Source organism: Ovis aries, chromosome 15, assembly GCF_016772045.2.
Source record: "Ovis aries strain OAR_USU_Benz2616 breed Rambouillet chromosome 15, ARS-UI_Ramb_v3.0, whole genome shotgun sequence".
In the NCBI taxonomy this organism is placed as follows: Eukaryota; Metazoa; Chordata; class Mammalia; order Artiodactyla; family Bovidae; genus Ovis; species Ovis aries.
Window position 1 is genome coordinate 15040022 of NC_056068.1, and position 24634 is coordinate 15064655.

The window sequence follows — 24634 nt, forward strand, 5'->3', positions numbered from 1 at the left end:
TACATTCTTAACTAGTATTATCCTTAATGGGTAGACATTTGAAACATTCTAATTAAAATCTAATCAGTAATTGGCTTTGTTAGACAAATTATTAGACATAAAGAGTTCAAGCAAGTTTCTAGATACTGATTAGCGTTCAACATCTATAGATCATATACACCAGTTAATAATCAATTATAAAGTGAAATAGTAAGATTTCAATCCCTTTAATAATAGAAGTGCATAATCCCAGTGAAGAAATCTAAAAATTACATGTATTTAATACTTGTACTTTAAATGCATAAATAAAAGAGAATTGTATCAGGAAAAAAAGTTGCTTTCTGATATAAAATGTCATCTTTTCCATCTTTATTCTTCAAAGGAAAAAAAGATAGTCAAAAAAGTTATTGCTTTCATCTAGTCTAAAATCTTAATTCCAAATGATGTTACACTACAACCCAGAAAATGTTTTCCTTGAAGAATTCAACCTTTAAACGAAACATGCTGAATTCTATATGCCTCACTCCAATTTCAATTCAATCAGCACCACCCTAATTCTAATACCCTTATATCCAACCAAAATCTCTAATTTGATCGCACATGTTTTTCAGAAAGTGTTAGTCAATTCAGCCGTGTCTGACTCTTTGCAAACCCATAGACAGTAGCCTTCCAGGCTCCTCTGTCCAAGGAGTTCTCCAGGCAAGGATACTGGAGTGGATTGCCATGCGCTTCTCCAGGGGATCTTCCTGACACAGGGATCGAACCCAGGTCTCCTTCAGTGGAGGCGGATTCTTTACCATCTGAACCAGGGAAGCCACATGTTTTCCAAGTCTCTTCCAATTGACTCACCCCTTGCCCAGTTCTAGAAACCCTCTTATTCCCACTGGATCAACAAATCGGGTGCTTTTTTTTTTTCCTGAAAATCTTTGCAATTTACTAAGAAAATATTAAGAAGAAAATTAACTCTACAAGTTGGAAAATTGTTTACAAATAAAACTCAAGGAAACAATATCCCAGTGTATAATTCTCTCTTTCCGTCTGTGTGTATATGTGCATAACTAACGTTGCTTTTTAAAACTTGTGGTAAGAAAATAACTCTTTCCCTCAGAAGCACAAATAACACAAGTAAAGGGACCTACCTTCTACCAACAAAATCCTGATTCCAACTGCAGCTCTACAAGGACCCAGAGAGACACTGTTCTCCTGGCAACTGGACTCCAAATGCAGGCCCATGTCCTGATGGCTCTAGCTTTATACCTGGGAAACAGTATAATTTGATTAGCAGCAATCAACAGTAATTATGTGATTAGGGCTCTGATTGGTCAACACTTTTTTCTGTCCCTTTTTCATTTTTAAACCAATCTTACCAGGAACAAAGAAACTTGGTTAAAAGTCAAACCAAGCAAATATCCTAAGAAACAGCAAAAAAGAAATTAGCAACTCGTCTAGCAGCAATTGAAGAGTACCTTATAGTTAGTCTTACCTGATGACTCATCACAAGCTGGAATCCAGATTGCTGGGAGATGTATCAACAACCTCAGATAGGTAGATAATACTACTCTAATGCAAAAAAGCAAAGAGGGAAAAAAGGGCCCCTTGATGAGGAAGAAAAGGGAAAGGGAAAAAGCTGACTTGAAACTCAACATTCTAAAAACCAAGATCTTAGCATCCTGTCCCATCATTTCATGGCAAATAGATGAGGGAAAAATGGAAGCAGTGACAGATTTAATTTTCTTGGGCTTCAAAATCACTGCAGATGGTTGCTGCAGCCATGAAATTAAAAGATGCTTGCTCCTTGGAAGAAAAGCTGCAATAAATCTAAAAGAAAAAAGTGAAAGTGTTAGTCACTCAGTCTTGTCCATCTCTTTGTGACCCCATAGACTGTAGCCTGTCAGGCTCCTCTGTCTGTGAAACTCTCCAGGCAAGAATACTGGAGTGGGTAGCCATTCCCTTCTCCAGGGGATCTTCCTTACCCAGGAATCAAACCTGGGTCTTCTGCATTGCAGGCAGACTCTTTACTGTCTGAGCTACCAGGGAAGTGCCAGGGTAGGGGCTAGACAGTGTATGAAATAGCAGAGATATTACTTTGCGAACAAAGGTCCATATAGTCAAAGCTATGACTTTTCCAGTAGTCATGTACGAATGTGAGAGTTGGACCATAAACGAGGCTGAGCACCAAAGAACTGATGCTTTCAAACTGTGGTGCTGGAGAAGACTCCTGAGAGTCCCTTTGGACAGCAAAGACATCAAACCAGTCAGTCCTAAAGGACGCCAACCCAGATGCCCAGATTGCTGGTAAAGCGTCATTTCTGCTGTGTCCACCTGGCTGTCCCAGGAAGAGGTTAGCATTTGCAGCAGTAGACTGAGTTAAGATTGCCTTCACCAACATTGGGACCATGGAAAGCACAGAGAGCCTGAATAGAACAGAGCAGAAGAAGGGCAAGTTTACTCTCTGCTGAGCAGACGCATCCATTTGCCTGCTGTGGGACACTGCCCTGGGCACTCCTGGTCCCCAAGCTTTTGAACGCAGACCCAGGTCATATTCCCGGCACTCCATGTTACAGATGATCCACCTGGCAGACCAGGGCATGTCTCTTACTGGGTAAGCACATTCCTCTAATAGGAGCTATGTGCATCTCCTATCAGGCTTACTAATCTGAAGAACCCTGACCAAATGATGTAAAAAAAATTAAAAGAAATTACAGTCTAGGAGAAGTTTTCCCTCATACATGAAACTGACAATGAATTAGTATCCTGAATATCACATACGTCCTACATAGCAACAACAAAATATAGTCAAACCAAGAAAAAATTGGGCAGAGCCTTAGGTCATTCACAACAGAGGAAATCCAAATGGCCAGTCCACACAAGGTGTGCAGTATCACTAGCAGTCAGGGAAAAGCAATGAAATGCTATCCGTTGCCCATTTAGATTAGGTCTGACAGTGCAGAATGTGGGTCAAGATATGGAGAAACCAGAACCCTCCTGTACCGCCAACAGTGATGGAAACTGGAGGGTAATCTGGCTTTTCCTGAAAAGTTCAAAATGAGCATAAATACAAACCAGTAATCCTAGGTACAAAGCTGTTGGGTAAAAAAGATTGTCTGAATTCACAAAGGTTTAGACATTAGCATACTATCCGCAGCGCAATGAAAAAAAATTTAAAAATTAAACCAATCTAGTTGACTCTGTTGAAATGACTAGGGTCTATATATAATAATTTAGGCCTTGTAACTGTAATATTGACTTTTAAAAATATTTGTTTAGTATTTTTGGCTGCACCGGGTCTTCATTGCCGCACAGGCTTTCTCTAGTTGCTACACTTCGCTGTCCCGTGCAGGCTTCTCATTGGGCAGGTTTCAGCAGCTGTGGCGCATGGGTAAGTTGCCCCGTGGCATGTGGGATCTTCCCAGACCAGGGGCTGATCCCGTGTTCCCTGCATTGCAAGGCAGATTCTTAACCACTGGACAATCGGAGAAGTCCCTGCAACACTGACAGTTTAAAGAGGTGACGGTGAGGATACCTTGACAAAACCATGTGAAACACACTGCTTTTGATGTCCTGCTGCTGCTGCTGCTGAGTCGCTTCAGTCGCGTCCGACTCTGTGTGACCCCACAGACGGCAGCCCACCAGGCTCCCCCCTTCCTGGGATTCTCCAGGCAAGAACACTGGAGTGGGTTGCCATTTCCTTCTCCAATGCGTGAAAGTGAAAAGTGAAAGTGAAGTCGCTCAGTCGTGTCCAACTAGTAGCCATCCCATGGACTGCAGCCTACCAAGCTCCTCAGTCCATGAGATTTTCTAGGCAAGAGTACTGGAGTGGCTTGCCATTGCCTTCTCCTAGACTTCTGTTAACATTTGACGAATATACACTGAACTCGTGATTGTTATTTCTCAGAAGTGGAGAGGAGCCTAAAAGAGATCACGGCAATGAGAACAAAGGTGTCTCTATTCTTGCTTGTATTTCATTGTCAGTGGTCTTGTTTTTCCAAGATTAAGTTTAGCAAAAACCTCTTGGACGTGGAGAAACAGCTGGCTATTAGCATCTTGTCCTGAGAAGAGCAGTCCAGACTGAGAGTGTCCAAATTGAATGTGGACGCACATGAAGTAAAACAGAATTTTGAATAGCGTCACTTGATGAGCCCCATTCATTACCACTCCCAGATCCTGATCCTTTCGAGATTAATTTTTTAAACTTAAATGTAATAGCTGATGTGCAATGTCGTGTTAGACTCACATGTACAGCAAAGTGAATGTTGTACCTTTTTTTCAGATGATTTTTCTTCATGTTATTTCAAGATATTGAATATAGCTCCCTGCGTGTGAGTGCTCAGTTGCTTCAGTCGTGCCCAACTCTTTGTGACCCTATGGACTGTAGCCCGCCAGGCTCCTCTGTCCATGGGATTCTCCAGGCAAGAAGACTGGAGGGGGTTGCCATGCCCCTTCTCCAAGGAATCTTCCTAATCCAGGGATCGAACGCACATCTCTGAGTGTCCTGCCTTGCAGGTGGATTTTGCAGTACAGTTCCAGGTACTACGCAGTAAATCCTTGTTGCTTATCTATTCTAAGTACAGTTGTGTGTATCTTTGACCCCATCCCCTAATCCATCCCTCTCCTGCTCCTTTTCCACTTTACTAGCCACAAGTTTGTTTTCTGTGAGTCTGTTTCTGTTTTGTATATAAATCTACTTGTATTGTTTTTATATTACCCATGTGATATATTTGTCTTCCTCTGTGTGTCCACTTAATATGATATTCTCTAGGTCCACCCACGTTATTGCAAGTGACAATACTTCATTCTTTTGCGGCTGAGTAATATTCCATTGTGTGTGTATGTATGTCTATACACACACCGCTTCTTTAACCCTTCATCTGTTGATGGGAACTGGATTGTTTCCCTGTCTTGTGCGCTTAGTCGCTCAGTCGTGTCAGACTCTTGCCACCCCATGGACTGCAGCCTGAAAGGTTTCTCTGTCCATGGAAATGCTCTAGGCCAGAATACTGGACTGGGTTGCCATGCCCCCCTCCAGGGGATCGTCCCAACCTAAGGATCGAACCCAGGTCTCCCGCGTTGCAGGCGGATTCTTTACCAGCTGAGCCATGAGGGAAGCCCTATCTTGGCTACTGTAAATAGTGCTGCTATAAATACTGGGGTGCATGCGTCTTTTCCAATTAGCTTTTCTCTTTTCTGGATGTATGTTTAAGAGTGGGATTGCTGGATCATATGGTAGTTCCATTCTTGTTTTTTTAAGGAACTTCCATACTGTTCTCCATAGTGGCTGAAGCACTTTACATTGCCACCAAAAGTGTAAGAGGGTTACACTCTCTCCAGCGTTTATTATTTGCAGATATTTTGATGCTGGCCATTCTGACAGGTGTGAAGTGATCTCACTGTAGTTTTGATTTGCATTTCTCTAATAAAAGCTGAGCGCCAAAGAATTGATGCTTTTGAACTGTGGTTTTGGAGAAGACTCTTGAGCGTCCCATGGACTGCAAGGAGATCCAACCAGTTCATTCTAACGATCAGTCCTGGGTGTTCTTTGGAAGGAATGATACTAAAGCTGAAACTCCAGTACTTTGGCCACCTCATGTGAAGAGTTGACTGATTGGAAAAGACCCTGACGCTGGGAGGGATTGGGGGCAGGAGAAGAAGGGGATGAGAGGATGAGATGGCTGGATGGCATCACTGACTCGATGGACGTGGGTTTGACTGAACTCTGGGAGCTGGTGATGGACAGGGAGGCTGCAATTCATGGGGTCGCAAAGAGTCGGACACGACTGAGTGACTGAACTGAACTGAATAAATAGAAATGTCGAGCATCTTTTCTTGTGCCTGTTGGCCATTTGTATGTCTTCCTTGAAGAAATGCCTACTTAGGTCAGGAAGACTAATTTAGGAACCAGTATATTGGTAAAGCTAAACTGTATTTTTTATATTTCTTGTCTTCATTTGGGCAAGGAAAATTTTCTTTTAAGTATGAAAGTGAGTGAAAAACATAAAGAGTACAATGGGAGCAATATTTTCTGAAAATCGCTTTTGTTTCTTTTCCTTCAAAACTCCCGATTTTGTTAGCTTAGGTTTTCCAGGATATGCATCTACGGGGGAAGAGATCGTAATATTCCTGAAATATAGCAAGGAGAATTTCAGCTTCTAAAATTTAAAATAGCAATATGAGCCAGGCTCATAGAGACTTTTCAAAGTCCCTTAATACTCCACAGTACTGTATCCAAAACTTTCCTACATTAAAGGACCAAAATCCCTCAATATTGCAGTTACTTATCACATGAAAGTTTACTCCGTGCTCATGAAGATCTACTCTGGTCCTGCTGCTTTCTAGGGCTGCTCTCTTCCAAGTAATCCCAGTCTGCATCCATCCTGTGGTTCCACCATCTCAAAACAAGCCTTAATCGTCTTGTCAGCCAAGCATCTTACTACCATCGTCCACTGTGCCCGGGTCCATGAGTTCATTCTCTCAGCTCCAATTTTCCACAGAACACGTGACCTCAAAGCTGCCTAGCTGCCTGTTGATCAGAATGAAACAGGGGCTTTTGCGCATGCATGCTCAGTCACTTCAGTCATGCCCAACTCTTTGCAACACCGTGGACTGTAGCCCACCAGGCTTCTCTGTCCATGGGATTCTCCAGGCAAGAATGCTGGAGTGGGTCACCATGCCCTCCTCTGGGAATTGAAGCCATGTGTCCTGCATCGCAGGCTTATTCTTTACCGCTGAGCCACTGAGGAAGCCCTATGGGCTTTCACTACTCCTCAGTCAGAGTTTCAAACAAGCCTTACTTTTTCATGACTCCAGCCTTTAGTTTTACATGGTGCTTCAAATTCCAAAATTCCCTGGTGGGTCAGAGGTTAAGGCATCTGCCTGCTGTGTGGGAGACCTGGGTTCAATCCCTGGGTCAGGAAGATCCCCTGGAGAAGGAAATGGCAACCCACTCCAGTATTCTTGCCTGGAGAATCCCATGGACAGAGGAGCCTGGTGGGCTACAGTCTATGGGGTCGCAAAGAGTCAGACACGACTGAGCTACTTCACTTTCAAATTCCAAAGTCTTACTGAAATTCTCTGGGGCAGAGTGGGAGGAAGAGAGCTGTGGTTTGTATCTCCGAAATGTTTCCTTCTGCATCCAAACTATCATTTTCAATTTCCAGGAATGATTCTGAGTATGATCACTTCTGTACATTTTCATAATTAGGGCCTAACTGAGTAAACATCAACTCTCACCTGTACTATTTAGATGTTCTAACTACATTCTGGACTTCCCAGGTGTCTCAGTGGTAAAGCATCCACTTGCCAATGCAGGAGACCCAGGAGACTTGGGAAATGTCAACCTGCTCCAGTATTCCTGCTTGGAAAATCCCATGGACAGAAAATCCTGGAAGACTCCAACCCACCGGGAGGCAAGGAGTTGGACATGACTGAGCATTCATACACCCACAACTACATTTTCCTGCCCCTACGTGGTCCACAGAACAATGAAGGTGATTATTTAAATGAGTAAATGATATCGTGTCAAGTGCTGTTTTAAACTTCCAGTGACTTCTCATTTCAAGTTGAACAAACTCAAATACTTAACATGAGCTACAAGGTCCTACATTCCCCAGATCCTGCCTTCCCCTGTCTGCCCCAGACACAAAGGAGTGTCCGATAATTTCCTATCCTGCAAAAACAATACCAAGCTCTACCGTAAGTCTGTTACACCGCTGTTTCTTCCAAGTGGAAATCAGCTCTGGATCTCCCTTCTTGTCATTTGGGACTGGGAAATCTCTCCTGCTCTAGGAAGTATTTCCTTACCACTAGAATTAGACTTTCATTGCTTCACAGAATGTATGCCCACTTGAAATTGTCTTGTTCATTTATGTGTGGATTCATTTACTGGGATGTATCCATGACTTAACCATGTGAAATAGACACACAGCATTGAAAAGGCAGGGGAGAGTTAGATTTTCAGATGATGGCTCTTTTATCCTATGTTGGCTCATCTCTCCTAGCAACTTGGGTCAGACAAGTACCAGGTGATTTCTACCAAGTCCTCATCCTTAATAAATGGCTGCAAACCAAATCCTCCAACCCATCCAATCAGCCTGAACCCAACAATCAACCCCAAACTCATTCATCAACACCACAAAACGCAACAAGCTCATAAAAATAACTTTTGCTTGAAATGATTTGATATAATTCAGAAAAGTGCCTAAACCTCTCAAATGATTGAACAATACCAAAAATCAAGTCAGATATTAACATCCTAGTTACCTTTAATATAGTTGCGAACAAATACTGGCAAAGAACGCTTTTCCAATACATCAAAGACTCAAAAACCCAGTACACTTAGAGGGGCAATACAGGAGGGACCCTCCTGCAAGACTAATGACCTGCTAATACCCAAAGCTCTGAAATGTAAGCGTTGACCAGTCTTGAGGATTGTCTATACCCAAGAGCAGTGGGGTACAAAGGCTTCTCCTAAGAGCAGGCATACTCGGAGGCCTTAGCAAGACGTTGGAGCCTAGGGGCTGGGCTGTTCCATCCAGGGTCCCTCTGCGGGGCGGGGCTGCGTCTCAGATCTGAGTCTTTGGAGAGGCTCCTCTTCGCCCGGGTCGGACAGTCAGCTCTAGAGTACCCCTTTTCCGAGGACGACGACGAGAAACACATCTGCCAGTTGGGTAGTGATCTGGAGCAGATGAACCTGGGGTCCGCGGCGGGGTCTGGAGCGGCTCCTGGGAGTTGGAGGCGAGCCGGGTTCCCCAGGGCGAGTGCACCTCCGTCCAGGCGCTCAGCTCCCGGCCGCCCGGCGCCGCGGGCTCGGCGTGGTTCACCACCGCCCGGTCCTGCCCGCGCTTCCACAGCTCATAGCGCTCGGGCTGCAGGATGCGCACGAAGGCGTCCATGGAGAAGGCCACCTGCGCCTCGCCGCAGCTGCACTGCGAGGCCGCTTTGCCGTAATCGATCCAGCGCGCGGTGGCGAAATTGATGGCCTCGGCGCAGTTGAAGCCGTGGTTGAAGCCCGAGTGGTAGCCGTAGGGGAAGGTCACCATGAACTCGCCCGCCTCCTGCGTGACCCGACCGAAGGGGATGCCGTTGTCCCGGAGCACCGTGGGCGAGATGAGCGCCGCCTTGTGGCGCAGGAAGGCGTCGCAGCCCCGCGAGCTGCCCGGGAAGAGCGCGCTGGCCAGGCGTTCCAGGCGCCGGCCGTGCTCGGGCGGCACCGCGTACCACGTCTTGGGCTCCCCGAAGTGCAGGAAGTTGATGCTGTAAAGGTCCATGTCCTCCGTGTGCCAGGCGAAGGCGGTCTTCCACATGCCGAAGTACAGGTAGGGGGTGTTGACGCCCTCGATGACCACCCCGCACTCCTGCTCCAGCAGGTCCTGGATGGTCCCCAGGTGTCCCAGGTTCCACTGCTTCGTGTTTTCATCAAATAAAGAGCCACTGACGTCCGCGCCGTATATTGGGGAGTCATAGAGGCGGGTTTTCCAATATTTTCGCTCCAATTCCTCAAAATCGGAGTAGAATGGAGTCTGGTATTTTTCAGTGTTTGCTAAGCGGCGGTACTGTGCCACGGTCATGGCTTTCTTCTTTTTGTGGTATTGAGTAAACACACCCGCCCGCCCAGAGACCACCTGCTGGAGCGGAGCGGCTATTAGGATGTCATCGATATCCTCGTAGGTCTGTCTGGCTTTCCATTCTTTGGGTGGAACTATCTTAGCCAAGCCTGCTCGGTGGGCCCCTTGCGATTCTATGTAAGCAATGTATTTGTTGAAATCCGCGTATTCTTCCATGGTTGGGTGGAAGGTCATGATCTTACAACTTGGGTTCTGGGAACCAAAGTGCTTAGCCTGCATGGCTTCAGTATAATCAGCAGTGGCCTCTCGGGGTCTTAGATGTGCTGTGGGTACCTGAGAGTGTTAGGGAGTAACCTCTTCCCTATACTTTTAGAAAGTTTTGCTGTGTCTGAGGGGCAGTGACTCAGACTAGAACTTTTAAACCAATCAGGTGGTATCTTTTCCAGCTTGTTAATCCACCAGAAGGACAATCCACCCTTGTCTGTATCCTGTAGCCAAAGGAAAGAGGGTGTTTCCCAGAGGGGAAGGCTCCCTGAACCAAGTCCTGCCTCGGCCTGCAGCTCTGTGACTTTCTTTGGTTGGAGATTAAGTGCCTCGAAGGCCTCCCCAGATTCACAGGCTTGAGTGCCTGGCAGTTTCTCAGTTCACTGTGGCAAAAGTGTCTTCATGGAAGTTTCAAAGCCAAACCTAAAGAAAATACAGAATATCTGAAGATGAGATGACGAAAGGAACTGATTTAACACAAAATTTCATAGCAATCTGAATTTCAAAATTTTAATTTGAGGGCAAAAATATACTTTTAAAACAGAAATGTAAATTGGTGCCGTTATGGTACATACTATGGAAAACTGTATAAAGGTTCTTTAAAAATTTTAAATAGAACTATTATATAATCCAGCAATCTCATTTCTGGGTATATATCCAAATGAAATGAAAACAGAACATCAAAAAATATCTGCCCTCCTAGGTTCCTTGAGACATTACTCACAATAGGCAAGATATGCAAACAACCATAGTGTCCATCCATGGTTGAATGAATACAGAAGATGTGATATAGATATTTGGTGGAATATACTCAGTGACAAACAAGAAAGAAATTTTGCCATTCGCAACAGCATTGGTTGACATGGAGGGTATCATTCCAAGTGAAATAGGCAGAGAAAGAAAGTACAGATACCAAACTGCACGTTCCTAACAAGCATTATCCTTAAAGGGTAAACATCTGAAACATTCCAACTAAAGTATAATTATTAAATTGCATTCACAAACAGATTATTAGAAATATATGGATCAACTAAGTTTCTGAACACTGATTAGCATACAAAATCTATAGATTCCATACACAAATTAACATCAGTTATGAAGTGAAATAGTAAAAAGTTTCAATTCCTTTAATAACAAATAGATGCCTCCAAAAAAGAAATCAAAATCATATGCATTTAATACTTGTACTTAAAATGCATTAAATGAGAATTTTACCAAGAGGAAAAAGTTGCTTTCTAATATAAAATGTCTTTTTCATCTTTGTATTTTAAAGGACAAACATCAAAAAAAGGTGCTTGCCTTCGGCTAATCTAAAACCTTAATTCCAAATGAGGAAACACTACAACCCAGAAAATGGTTTTCTTGAATTCAGCCTCTAAATAAAAAAGGTTGTGCTCAAAGTCTGGCTCTATCTGTCCCACCTCAGTTTCAGCTCAATCAGCACCACCCTAATTCTAATCTCCTCATATCCAATCAAAGTCTTTAATTTGATCCCACACATTTTTCAGGTTCCTTCTAATTGACTCACTCCTTACCCAATTCTAGAAACCTTCTTATTTCCATTGGATCCCAGTTAACTAAATGAGGTGCTTTTTCCTGAAAATCTTTGTGATTTTTACCAAAGGAAAAAACAAATTAAGAAAAAAATTAGCTCCATTTGCCGGAAAATAGTTCAATAATAAAAACACAAGGAAACGATATCACAATGTATCTCTCACTCTCTCTATATATGTATACAGTATGTGTGTGTATATATATATATATATACACACAGTAACTTTTAAAAACTTGTAATAGAAAAATACCTCTTTTGCTTACAAGCACAAATAGAAATAAAATGACATACCTCTGATCAACAAAACCCTGATTCCAACTGGAGCTAGTCAAGGATTCAGAGAAACAGTGTTCTCTCAGCAGCTGGTCTCCAAATGCAGACCAATGTCCTGATGGCTCTGGCTTTATACCTGGGCAAAGGTATAATTTGATCAGGACCAATCAACAGTAATCATGGGATGAGGGCTCTGATTGGTCAGCCCAGGTAGTCTGTGACCTTTTGATTTTTAAACCAATCAACAGAGAACTGAGAGGTTGAAAATTATAGGAGTGGCACTTCCCTGGTGGCTCGGATGGTAAAGAATCTGCCTGCAGTGTGGGAGACCGGGGTTCAATCCCTGGGTTGGGAAGATCCCCTGGAGAAGGCAATGGCAACCCACTCCAGTATTCTTGCCTGGGAAATCCCATGGACAGAGGAGCCTGTAGCCCGCCAGGCTCCTCTGTCCATGGGGTCGTGAAGAGCTGGACATGACTGAGCGAACACGACAAATTCATATCAGCTCTAGGTTACTCACCATAACATCATGGTTATCCAGGCCTTTAAGACCTTTCTTATCTGTTCTTCTGTGTATTCTTTCCACTTCTTAATCTCTTCTGCTTCTATTAGGTCCTTACCATTTCTGTCCTTTATTGTGCCCATCCTAGAAATTAATAAATGTTCCCTCTCTATCTCCAATTTTCTTAAAGAGATCTCTAGTTTTTCTGATTCTATTGTTTTCCTCTGTTTCTTTGCATTATTTAGGAAGACCTTCCAATCTCTCTCTCCATGCTATTCTCTGGAACTCTGCATTCAGTTAGGTATATCTTTCCCTTCATCCCTTGCCTTTCACTTCTCTTTCCTAGCTATACGTAAAGCCTCCTCAGACAACCGCTATGCCTTCTTGAATTTCTTTTTCTTTGGGATGGTTTTGGTCATTGCCTCTTGGACAATGTTATGAACCATCTTCGATAGTTCCTCAGGTACTCTGTCTACCAGATCTAATCCCTCGAATCTATTTGTCACCTCCACTGTATAATCATAAGGAAATTGATTTAGGTCGTATTTAGGTGTATGGCCTAGTGGTTTTCCCTACTTCAGTTTAACCCTGAATTTTGCAATAAGGAGCTCATGATATGAGCTAAAGTCAGATCCAGGTCTTGTTTTTACTAATGATATAGGGCTTGGCAAAACATGAACCGTGAACTTCCTGATGTTCAAGCTGGTTTTAGAAAAGGCAGAGGAACCAGAGATCAAAATGCCAACATCCGCTGGATCATGGAATAAAGCAAGAGATTTCAAGAAAAACATCTATTTCAGCTTTATTGACTATGCCAAAGCCTTTGACTGTGTGGATCACAATAAACTGTGGAAAATTCTGAAAGAGATGGGAATACCAGACCACCTGACCTGCCTCTTGAGAAATCTGTATGCAGGTCAGAAAGCAACAGTTAGAACTGGACATGGAGCAACAGACTGGTTTCAAATAGGAAAAGGGGTACGTCAAGGCTGTACCTTGTCACCCTGCTTATTTAACTTCTATGCAGAGTACATCATGAGAAACGCTGGACTGGAAGAAACACAAGCTGGAATCAAGATTGCCTGGAGAAATAGCAATAACCTCAGATATGCAGATGACACCATCCTTATGGCAGAAAGTGAAGAGGAACTAAAAAGCCTCTTGATGAAAGTGAAAGAAGAGAGTGAAAAAGTTGGCTTAAAGCTCAACATTCAGAAAACAAAGATCATGGCATCTGGTCCAGTCACTTCATGGGAAATAGATGGGGAAACAGTGGAAACAGTGTCAGACTTTATTTTGGGGGGTTCCAAAATCACCACAGATGGTGACTGCAGCCATGAAATTAAAAGACGCTCACTCCTTGGAAGAAAAGTTTTGACCAACCTAGATAGCATATTCAAAAGCAGAGACATTACTTTGCTGACTAAGGTCTGTCTAGTCAAGGCTATGGTTTTTCCTGTGGTCATGTATGGATGTGACAGTTGGACTGTGAAGAAAGCTGAGCGTCGAAGAATTGATGCTTTTGAACTGTGGTGTTGGAGAAGACTCTTGAGAGTCCCTTGGACTGCAAGGAAATCCAACCAGTCCATTCTGAAGGAGATCAGCCCTGGGACTTCTTTGGAAGGAAGTGATGCTAAAGCTGAAACTCCAGTACTTTGGCCACCTCATTCGAAGAGTTGACTCACTGGAAAAGACTCTGATGCTGGGAGGGATTTGGGGGCAGGAGGAGAAGGGGACGACCGAGGATGAGATGGCTGGATGGCATCACTGACCCGATGGACATGAGTCTGAGTGAACTCTGGAAGTTGGTGATGGACAGGGAGGCCTGGCGTGCTGCGATTCATGGGGTCACAAAGAGTCAGACATGACTGAGCGACTGAACTGAACTGAACTGATAGGGCGTCTTCATCTTTGGCTGCAAAGTGTATTATCTCATTTCGGTATTGACCATCTGAACATGTCCATGTGTAGAGTCATCTGTTGGATTGTTAGAAAAGGATGTTTGCTATGACCAGCATGTGCTCTTGACAAAACTCTGTTAGCCAATGCCCTGCTTCATTTTGTACTTCAAGGCCAAACTTGCCTATTATTCCAGCTATCTCTCAACTTCCCGCTTTGACATTCCAATCTCCTATGATAAAAAGGACATGTATTTTTGGTGTTAGGTCTTCATAGATCTGGTCAACTGAAGCTTCTTTAGCATTAGTGGTTGGGACATAGACTTGGATTACTGTGATATTGAATGGTTTGCCTTCAAAACAAACAGAGATCATTCTGTCGCTTCTGAGATTGCACCCAAGTACTGCATTTTGGACTCTTCTGTTGGCTATGAGGACTACTCCATTTTTTTCTAAGGGAATCTTGCCCACAATGGTAGATATAATGGTCATCTGAATTAAATTAGCCCATTCCCATCCATTTTATGTTGGATCATATGGCAGCTCTATTATTTTAGTTTTTAAAAAATACCTCCATACTGTTCTCCATAGTGGCTGCACCAATTTACATTCCCCCTCAAGGTGTAAAAAGGTTCCCTTTTATCCATACCCTCTGCAGCATTTATTTGTATACTTTCTGAGATGGCCATTCTGAAAAGTGTGAGGTGATGTCATTGTGGTTTTGATTTGCATTTCTCTAATAATTAGCAGTGTTGAGAATCTTCATGTGCCTATTGGCCATTTGTATATTTTCTTTGGAGAAATGCCTACTTAGGACAAGAAGACTAATTAGAAACCAGTTTATTGGTACAGCTAACCTGTATACTTAACACTACTTGTCCTGATTGGGTAAGGAAAATTTTTCACATGGAAAAATAAATAAGTAAAATAAATAAATCTTTTTTAAAAAGTGTTATGCTTTTTTTTTTTTTAATGAAAAATTTTCCTTACCCAGTCAGGACAAGCAGTGTTAAGTATACAGGTTAGCTTTTTTTTTTTTTTTAAAGCATAACACTTTTTTTAAAAAAGATTTCTTTATTTTACTTATTTATTTTTGCATGTGCTGGGTCTTCATTGCTACACAAGCTTTTCTGGTAGTTGCAGCAAATGGGGGCTACTCTCTAGCTGTGGTGCCCAGGCTTCTCATAGGGATGACTTCTCTTGTTGCTAAGCACAGGATCTAGGGCTCCGGGCTTCATAGTTGACATTCCCGGGCTCTAGAGCACAGACTCAATAGTTGTGGCACACAGGTTGGGTTGCTCCAAGGCATGTGGGATCTTCCTGGATCAGAAATTGAACTCAAGTCTCCTGCATCATCAGGGAGACTCTTTACCCCTGAGTCATTAGGGAAGCCTGGGAAATATTTTAAGTATGCAAGTAACTAGGTGAAAACATAAGGAGTACAATGGGAGCAAGATTTTCTGAAAACTGCTTTTGTTTCTTTTTCTTCCATCCCTCAACTCTGTTATCCTAGGCTCTCCAGGACATCTATACGCCAGAGAGGAGACTGTGCTAGTCCTGAAATATAACAAGGAGAACTTCTGTTTGTAAAATTGAAAATACCAATAGGAGCCAAGCTACTGTCTTCATGAGCTTTCCTGGTGGCTCAGATGGTAAAGCGTCTGCCTGCAATGCAGGAGACCTGGGCTCGATTCCTGGGTCAAGAAGATCCCCTGGAGAAGGAAATGGCAATCCACTCCAGCACGCTTGCCTGGAAAATCCCATGGACGGAGGAACCTGATAGGCTACAGTCCATGGGGTCGCCAAAGAGTTGGACAAGACTGAGCGACTTCACTTTCACTTTCACTGTCTTCATAGAGACTTTTCAGAGTTCTTTTATTTCTCTGCATTACCATACCCGCAACTGACCTATATTAAAGGACCAAAACCCCCCAACATCTTAGTCACTAAAAGTTACCCCCTGCTTGTATAATATCTACTATCATTGTGCAAGTGCTCTCTAGGGCTGCTACCTGCCCAGTAATCCCAGTCAGCTTCCATCCTGTGGTTCCACCATCTCCATACAGGACTTAATTATCTTTTCAGCCAAGTACTTCACTGCCATCCTCCACTGTGCCTGGAATCCCTAAGTTCAATTTCTCAATTTCAATTTTCCACAGAATACGCTACCATGAATTTGCCTCACTGCATGGTGACAGGAATGAGACGCAAGCTTTTGCCATTCCTCAATCAGAACTTCAAAGAAGCCTTACTTGTTCATAACTTGTTTTGTCTTACATGGTGCTTCAGATTCCAAAGTCTTCTGGAAATTCTGTGGGGGCAGAGCTGGAGGGAAGAGAGATGTGCTTTGTATCTCTGAAATGTTTCCTTCTGCATCCAGTTATCGAAATTTATTGTTTGGCCACTTGTGTGCATTTTCAACACTAAGGCCTGAGTCAATAACCATCAACTCTCACCTGTTTTGGGACTTCTCTGGTGGCTCAGACAGTAAAGAATCCACCTGCAAGGCAGCAGACACGAGTTCGATCCCTGCGTCAGGAAGATACCCTGGAGAAGGGAATGGCAACCCACTCCAGTATTCTTGCCTGGAGAATTCCATAGACAGAGGAACCTCGTGGGCTCCAGTCCATGCAGTTGCAAAGAGTCGGACATGACTGAGTGACTAACTCTCACCTGTTTTAACTATTTTTTTTGTTCCCACGTGGTGCACAGAACAATGGAGGTGGTATTTAAATATGCAAATTGTATCATGTCAAGTGCTGTTTCAAACTTCCAAAGCCTTCTCATTTCAAGTTGAACAAACTCAAATACTCATCATGAGCTACAAGGTCCTATATACCTTTCACCCTGTCTCTCCCCTTTCTATGCCCCAGACACAAAGGAGCTTCCTTTCTATCTCTGCAAAAACAACAACCCCAAGCTCTAGGTTACATCTGTTACACTCACTGTTTCTTCCAAGGGGAAATCAGCTCTGGACATCCCTTCTTGTCATTTGGGACTGGGAAAGATCTCCTGCTCTAGGAAGCATTTCCTGACCACTGGAACCAGGCTACCCATTCCGCTGTCTCATCCCACCCCCTTTCATTGCTTCACAGAACATATGCCCACTTGAAATTCTTGTTCATTTATGTGTGGATTCATTTATTGGGATGTATCCATGACTTAACCATGTGAAATAGACTCACAACATCGAGGAGACAGTGGAGAGCCAGCACTCCTTGTCCCATGTTGGCTCATCTCTCCCAGGTGATTTCCACCAAGTCATCCTTAAGATATGGCTGCAAACCAAATCCCCAAACCCAGCCAGTCAGCCAGAACCCAACAATCAATCCCCAACTCATTCATCAACACCATACAATGCAACAAGCTCATAAAATAAGTTTTGCTTTAAATGTTTTGATATAACTATTCAGAAAAGTGCATAAAAGCACTCAGTTCAGTTCAGTTCAGTTCAATCACTCAGTCGTGTCCAGCTCTTTGCGACCTCATGAATTGCAACATGCCAGGCCTCCATGTCCATCACCAACTCCCGGAGTTCACTCAAACTCACATCCATCCAGTCAGTGATGCCATCCAGCATTACCACCTCTCAAATGATTGAATGAACAATCCCAGAAATCAAGTCAGATGTTAACTTTTTGGTTGCCTTTAATATAGTTGCAAACAAATACTGGCAAAGAACACTTTTTCAATACATTAAAGACTCAGAAATATATATTATTATCTGAGCCTCTACTGACCTAATTGGTCAAAAGAGCTTTGTGTGGCAGATGCAAGGGGTGGGTGAAAAGGAAGTAGGAAGAAGACAAGGAGAAACGTTGGAGAGTAACTCAAAGCCCAGGATTCTTCAGAAGGTATGCAGCATCCAGAGTTGGCCCACAGGATGGGCTCTGAGGTAGATCGGCTCTGGTGACCATAGCAGGACCTAGTTCACAGGGTCACTAGAGGGTCCAGTGGATGAAGCTTCAGCTGGTGACACAGGAGTTAGCAGTGTCTGAAGACTCCAGGTTCTGGGAGAAAGAACAAGCATTGGAGAACTGGGTAAGCACCATGGACCCAGCACTTCCAGGGGCAACACAGGAGGGACCCTCATGCGAGACTGCGCGTGTGCTCACTCACTTCCGTCATGTCCAGCTCTTTGCAGCCCTATGGATCCTAGCTAACCAGGCTCCTCCATGCATGGGATTTTTCATGGCAAGAATACTGGAGTGGGTTTGCTACACCCTCCCCCAGGCATCTTCCCTACCTAGGAATCGAACCCATGTCTCCTGGGTCTCCTATGTTGGTAAGTGGGTTCTGTGCCACTAGCCACCTGGAAAGCCCCCATGCAAATACCCAAACCTCTGAAATGTCAATGTGACCACTCTTGAGGATCCTCCACACCCAAGAGCAGGGTGTACAAAGGCTGGATTATGGGACAAGGCCACAATCATACCTGGAGGCCTTAGCAGGAGGCTAGAGTCCAGGATTCGATGGGGCAGGGTTGTCCATCCGTCCCTCTGCAGACAGCGGTTCAGCCTTGGGGTCTTGAGGCTTGCGGTCTAAGGCGAGGCCCCTCTTAGCTCCGACGGGGGCAGTCGGCTCTTGAGTGCCCTTTTCCCGAGGGCGACGACGAGAACCACATCTGCCAACTGGGTGGAGACACGACGCCACCGACGGACCTGGTGACAGCGGAGGGGTCTGGCTGGGCTTCCGTGAGCTGCTGCCGGCGACAGCGTCAGACTGGGAGGCCGAGCAGGAACCCCGGGCAGGCAAGGGGCGCAGGGACATGGCCCGCACAGGGGCTCTGGGGTCGGTGCCCTCGCTTGAGGACACGGGATGACGCAGGCGGGCGGTGCGGCGAGGCGGGAAGTACTTGGGGCCCAGCGTTTGCACCTCCTTCCAGGCGCTCAGCTCCCGGCCGCCCGGCGCCGCGGGCTCGGCGTGGTTCACCACCGCCCGGTCCTGCCCGCGCTTCCACAGCTCATAGCGCTCGGGCTGCAGGATGCGCACGAAGGCGTCCATGGAGAAGGCCACCTGCGCCTCGCCGCAGCTGCACTGCGAGGCCGCTTTGCCGTAATCGATCCAGCGCGCGGTGGCGAAATTGATGGCCTCGGCGCAGTTGAAGCCGTGGTTGAAGCCCGAGTGGTAGCCGTAGGGGAAGGTCACCATGAACTCGCCCGCCTCCTGCGTGACCCGACCGAAGGGGATGCCGTTGTCCCGGAGCACCCTGGGTGAGATGAGCGCCGCCTTGTGGCGCAGGAAGGCCTCGCAGCCCCGCGAGCTGCCCGGGAAGAGCGCGCCGGCCAGGCGTTCCAGGCGCCGGCCGTGCTCGGGCGGCACCGCGTACCACGTCTTGGGCTCCCCGAAGTGCAGGAAGTTGATGCTGTAAAGGTCCATGTCCTCCGTGTGCCAGGCGAAGGCGGTCTTCCACATGCCGAAGTACAGGTAGGGGGTGTTGACGCCCTCGATGACCACCCCGCACTCCTGCTCCAGCAGGTCCTGGATGGTCCCCAGGTGTCCCAGGTTCCACTGCTTCGTGTTTTCATCAAATAAAGAGCCACTGATGTCCGCGCCGTATATTGGGGAGTCATAGAGGCGGGTTTTCCAATATTTTCGCTCCAGTTCTTCAAAATCTAAGTGTGATGGAGTCTGGTATTTTTCCGTGTTTGCTAAGCGGCGGTACTGTGCCACGGTCATGGCCTTCTTCTTTTTGTGGTATTGAGTAAACACACCTGCCCGCCCAGAGACCACCTGCTGGAGCGGAGCGGCTATTAGGATGTCATCGATATCCTCGTAGGTCTGTCTGGCTTTCCATTCCTTGGGTGGAACTATCTTAGCCAAACCTGCTCGGTGGGCCCCTTGCGATTCTATGTAAGCAATGTATTTATCAAAATCAGTAAATTCTTCTTTGGTTGGATGAAATATCATTATGCTACAACTTGGGTTCTGAGCACAACTGGGCTTCATAGCTTCCATTAATAAGAAACAAACTGCCAAGTTTTTCTGTATATTCCGGATATGTGAGGATGCTGGAAAATGTTACGTTTTCAAAAACGGTTTGAGGATCTGTGAGTCAGAAGGAATGCCCAGTGGAGTTTAATACAATGAGCTACTGCTCAGGCCTGCTGCTTCTCCAGGGGAATCCAGTCTGGACAAGAAGCTTTGATCAGGAGAAGCTTTGATCAGGACTAATGGTGGCTGAGCCTGCAAGTCTATGATGTTCCTCAGTTGACCTTTGGCTCTGTCCTCTTGAGGTATATTGAATTACGCAGTCTTGGACAGATATCTCAAATGTAGTGTCTTCAGGGTGGTATTGAAAACAAAACCTAAAAATATATATATATAATACAGAAAGGCTGAAAACTAATGTTTGGAAAATGTTAATAGAGAACTACAGATTAAACTGTATCATGGAATATAATTGTATGCTCAGATAAAGGCTGAAATTTCACAAAACTGACAATACAAGAAATGGTATTGATGTGGAACAATGGAAATTCTTATATTCTAGTAAGGAGAATGTAAATCACTACACTCACTTTGAAAAACAATTTGAACAGTACTATATGTACTGAGTTTACTCTTTTGCTATGATTCAACTGTTACCACGTGCCTAGGATATGTGTATGCCTATGCACTGAAAGTCAAGTCCAAGAATGTTCAAAACAACATTATTTCTAGTAACTAAACACTGGAAAAGGTCACTTTTCATTCCAATACCAAAGAAAGGCAAGGCCAAAGAATGCTCAAACTACTGCACAATTGCACTCATCTCACATGCTAGTAAAGTAATGCTCGAAATTCTCCAAGCCAGGCTTCAGCAATATGTGAACTGTGAACTTCCAGATGTTCAGGCTGGTTTTAGAAAAGGCAGAGGAACCAGAGATCAAATTGCCAACATCCACTGGATCATCAAAAAAGCAAGAGAGTTCCAGAAAAACATCTATTTCTGCCTTATTGACTATGCCAAAGCCTTTGACTGTGTGGATCACAATAAACTGTGGGGAATTCTGAAAGAGATGGGAATACGAGACCACCTGACCTGCCTCTTGAGAAACCTATATGCAGGCAAGGAAGCAACAGTTAGAACTGGACATGGAACAACAGACTGGTTCCAAATAGGGAAAGGAGTACATCAAGGCTGTATATTGTCACCCTGCTTATTTAACTTCTATGCAGAGTACATCATGAGAAACGCTGGGCTGGAGGAAGCACAAGGTGGAATCAAGATTGCCAGGAGAAATGGCAATAACCTCAGATATGCAGATGACACCACCCTTATGGCAGAAAGTGAAGAGGAACTAAAAAGCCTCTCGATGAAAGTGAAAGAGGAGAGTGAAAAAGTTGGCTTAAAGCTCAACATTCAGAAAACGAAGATCATGGCATCTGGTCCATCACTCCATGGCAAATACATGGGGAAACAGTGGAAACAGTGACAGACTTTTTTGGGGGGGCTCCCAAATCATTGCAGATGGTGACTGCAGCCATGAAATTAAAAGACGCTTGCTCCTTGGAAGAAAAGCTATGACAAACCTAGACAGCATATTAAAAAGCAGAGACATTACCTTGCCAACAAAGGTCTAATTAAAGCTATGGTTTTTCCAGTCATGTATGGATGTGAGAGTTGGACTATAAGGAAAGTTGAGCACCAAAGAATTGATGCTTTTGAAGTGTGGTGTTGGAGAAGACTCTTGAGAGTCCCTTGGACTGCAAGGAGGTCCAACCAGTCCATCCTAAAGGAGATCAGTCCTGGGTGTTCATTGGAAGGACTAATGCTGAAGCTGAAACTCCAATACTTTGGCCACCTCATGCAAAAAGTTGACTTATTGGAAAAGACTGATGCTGGTAGGGATTGGGGGCAGGAGGAGAAGGGGACGACAGAGGATGAGATGGTGGATGGCATCACTGACTCGATGGAGATGAGTTTGAGTAAACTGCAGGAGTTGGTGATGGACAGGGAAGCCTGGCATGCTGCAGTCCATGGGGTGGCAAAGAGTTGGACAGGACTGATCGACTGAACTGAAACACTGGAAACAACCCAAATGTCAATCAACAGTAGAATGGATAAACGCATGGTAGTATATTCATTCAGCGTAATACAATACAGCAATGCAGACAAAACAAGAATTACATGAAAATATAGGCATAATTCTATAAACATAAAACTAATTATCTAGGCTGAAAAGAATATCTATTCTATGCTTCCATTTATACAAAGATAAAAAGGAGGCAAAGTAATCTATGTTAGAAGTCATAATAGTGGTTACCTTTGTGAAGGAGAGAGGTTATGAGTGGAGTTATGAGGACGTTTCCAGGGTAATATAAATATTCTGTTTGGAACATAGGTAAACACAGCCATCAGAATGGTTCATTGTCATAATTCATCAAGCTATAATGATTTTCACAGATTTCTGTGAACTAAATTTTTTAAAATTTACTTGAATTAGTTAAATAAATATATTTAAAAATAGAGTTTAGGGTGAAAAGCATCAAAGGAGTCAGAGATATATTATTATAACAAATGGAAAAGGAAGAGTGATTGAAAATAAACGAACTAAACATTCAATTGAAGAAGCTAAAAATGAGAAGAGAAAAAACTAAAAAAGTATATTTAAAAATTAAAAAAAAAGAGGAAGGAGAATGAAAAAGTAACAAAGAAGAAAGATGAAATTAATGAGCAATAACACATACAAAACAGAAAGCTGATGACCAAAAATATTCTTTGAAGAAATTAATCAGAGCAACGAATCACAGGAATAACTGAGCATGAAAAAAGGAAGAAGGGGGCTTCCCTGGTGGTACAATGGATAAGAATCCACCTGTAAATGCAGGGGACACAGGTTCAATCCCTGGTCTCAGAAGACTGCACACGCCTCAGAACGCCTAAGCCCATGCACCACAACTAGTGAGCCTGCCTGCTTCAACAAGCGGAGCCCACGTGCCTAGAGCTGGAGCTCCACGACAGGAGAAGCCACCGCAAAGAGAAGCCGGCACGCCGCAGCTAGAGTGGAGCCCCAGCTCCCCAAGACTAGAGAAAGCCCGCACGCAGCAGCGAAGACTCAGAGCCACCAAAAAGAAAATAAATAACTTTTTAAAAAGGAAGAAGGGAAAAATAAGTTACTAAGAATGAAATAGGGCACAAAGCTAGCAACAGCAGAGAATTTTTAAAATCTCAAAAGAGAATATGAGGAGCAACACGACAGCAAAAGTTTCCAAAGATAAGAGAGAAAAATAATTTTCTAGGGAGGAAACATATCCAAAATGGATCCAAGAAAAACTAGAAAGCTTCAATATCCCAGTATAAAGATCTGGTTCAAAGTATGACCCTTGAAAGTCCAGGAGACACATCATTTTATATGTGAATCTAGAAAATTTTCAAGAAACAGTTAACTCTTATTATTCAAGTTGTTTCAGAATATAGAAAAAGGTGGTAAGCTATTCAGATGAGGCTATTCTCATCTCTGAGAGCAAAATTAAATAAAGGACAATAGAAAATAAAGCTATGGGCTATCTTTGTTTAAGCATAGATAAAAGCATAAAATGGAATGTTATTCAATGAAATGCTGTAGCAATACAGTAAAATAATAATACATCATGACTAAATAGAATGAAAGAATTATTCAGCACTGGAAAATCTAATGGTATAATTCAGAATATTAACAAAGGGAATGAAACATATCATCATATTGTAGGTATCCAAAAAAAAAAAAGCATTTGATGAAATGCAACATCCATTCATGATTTTAAAATTCTTACTTGCAAAGCATCAAGGGAAACTTCTTTTGCAAGATAAAGAATTTTAATGTAATTTTAATGTAAAAAATAGCAAGGATCATTCTTCACAGTAAATTCTTCTCATTAAATTTAGAAGAAAATAAAAAGATGTATCAGCAAACTATTTCATTAACTCAATTTCAAGTGCTCTCTCTGTTTCCTAATCCTCTTCAGTTCAGTTTAGTTCAGTCGCTCAGTCGTGTCCAACTCTTTGTGACCCTATGGACTGCAGCACACCAGGCCTCCCTGTCCATCGCCAACTCCTGGAGTTTACCCAAACTCATCTCCATTGAGTTGGTGATGCCATCCAACCATCTCATCCTCTATCGTCCCCTTCTCCTCCTGCCCTCTATCTCTCCCAGCATCAGGGTCTTTTCAAATGAGTCAGTTCTTCACATAAGGTGGCCAAAGTCTTGGACGTTCACCTTCAACATCAGTCCTTCCAATGAACACTCAGGACTGATCTCCTTTAGGATGGACTGGTTGGATCTCCTTGCAGTCCAAGGGACTCTCAAGAGTCTTCTCCAACACCACGCTTCAAAAGCATCAATTCTTCGGTGCTCAGCTTTCTTTATAGTCCAACTCTCACATCCATACATGACTACTGGAAAAACCATAGCTTTGACTAGATGGACCTTTGTTGGCAAAGTAATGTCTCTGCTTTTTAATATGCCTAATCCTCTGATACTCCCCATAATTTCCACCCTCTAAATATTCTATGTCACCTTCCCTGCCCTCAAACTTCAGGCATACCTACTCCACCCCACTTAGAATCCTTGGAATGTCCTAAAAGTCCCTACGGGATCTGGCCCACCATCACCTTCTGACCTTACCCCTTTCTGTCTTA

General features: G+C 43.9%; 2 protein-coding genes across 2 annotated transcripts; both read right to left on the reverse strand.

The window, feature by feature from the left end:
• Positions 1 to 4260: 4260 nt before the first annotated feature.
• On the reverse strand, positions 4261 to 10312 carry LOC101103090 (lysine-specific demethylase 4D-like). Its single transcript, XM_060400170.1, has one exon. The coding sequence runs from the start codon at positions 9816 to 9818 to the stop codon at positions 8538 to 8540; it is 1281 nt and encodes a 426-aa protein (XP_060256153.1). The 5' UTR covers positions 9819 to 10312; the 3' UTR covers positions 4261 to 8537.
• Positions 10313 to 17576: 7264 nt separating this feature from the next.
• On the reverse strand, positions 17577 to 19989 carry LOC101103347 (lysine-specific demethylase 4D). Its single transcript, XM_027979108.3, has one exon. It carries the CDS (start codon positions 19987 to 19989, stop codon positions 18487 to 18489), a length of 1503 nt encoding a protein of 500 aa, XP_027834909.1. The 3' UTR covers positions 17577 to 18486.
• Between the last annotated feature and the right edge of the window lie 4645 nt (positions 19990 to 24634).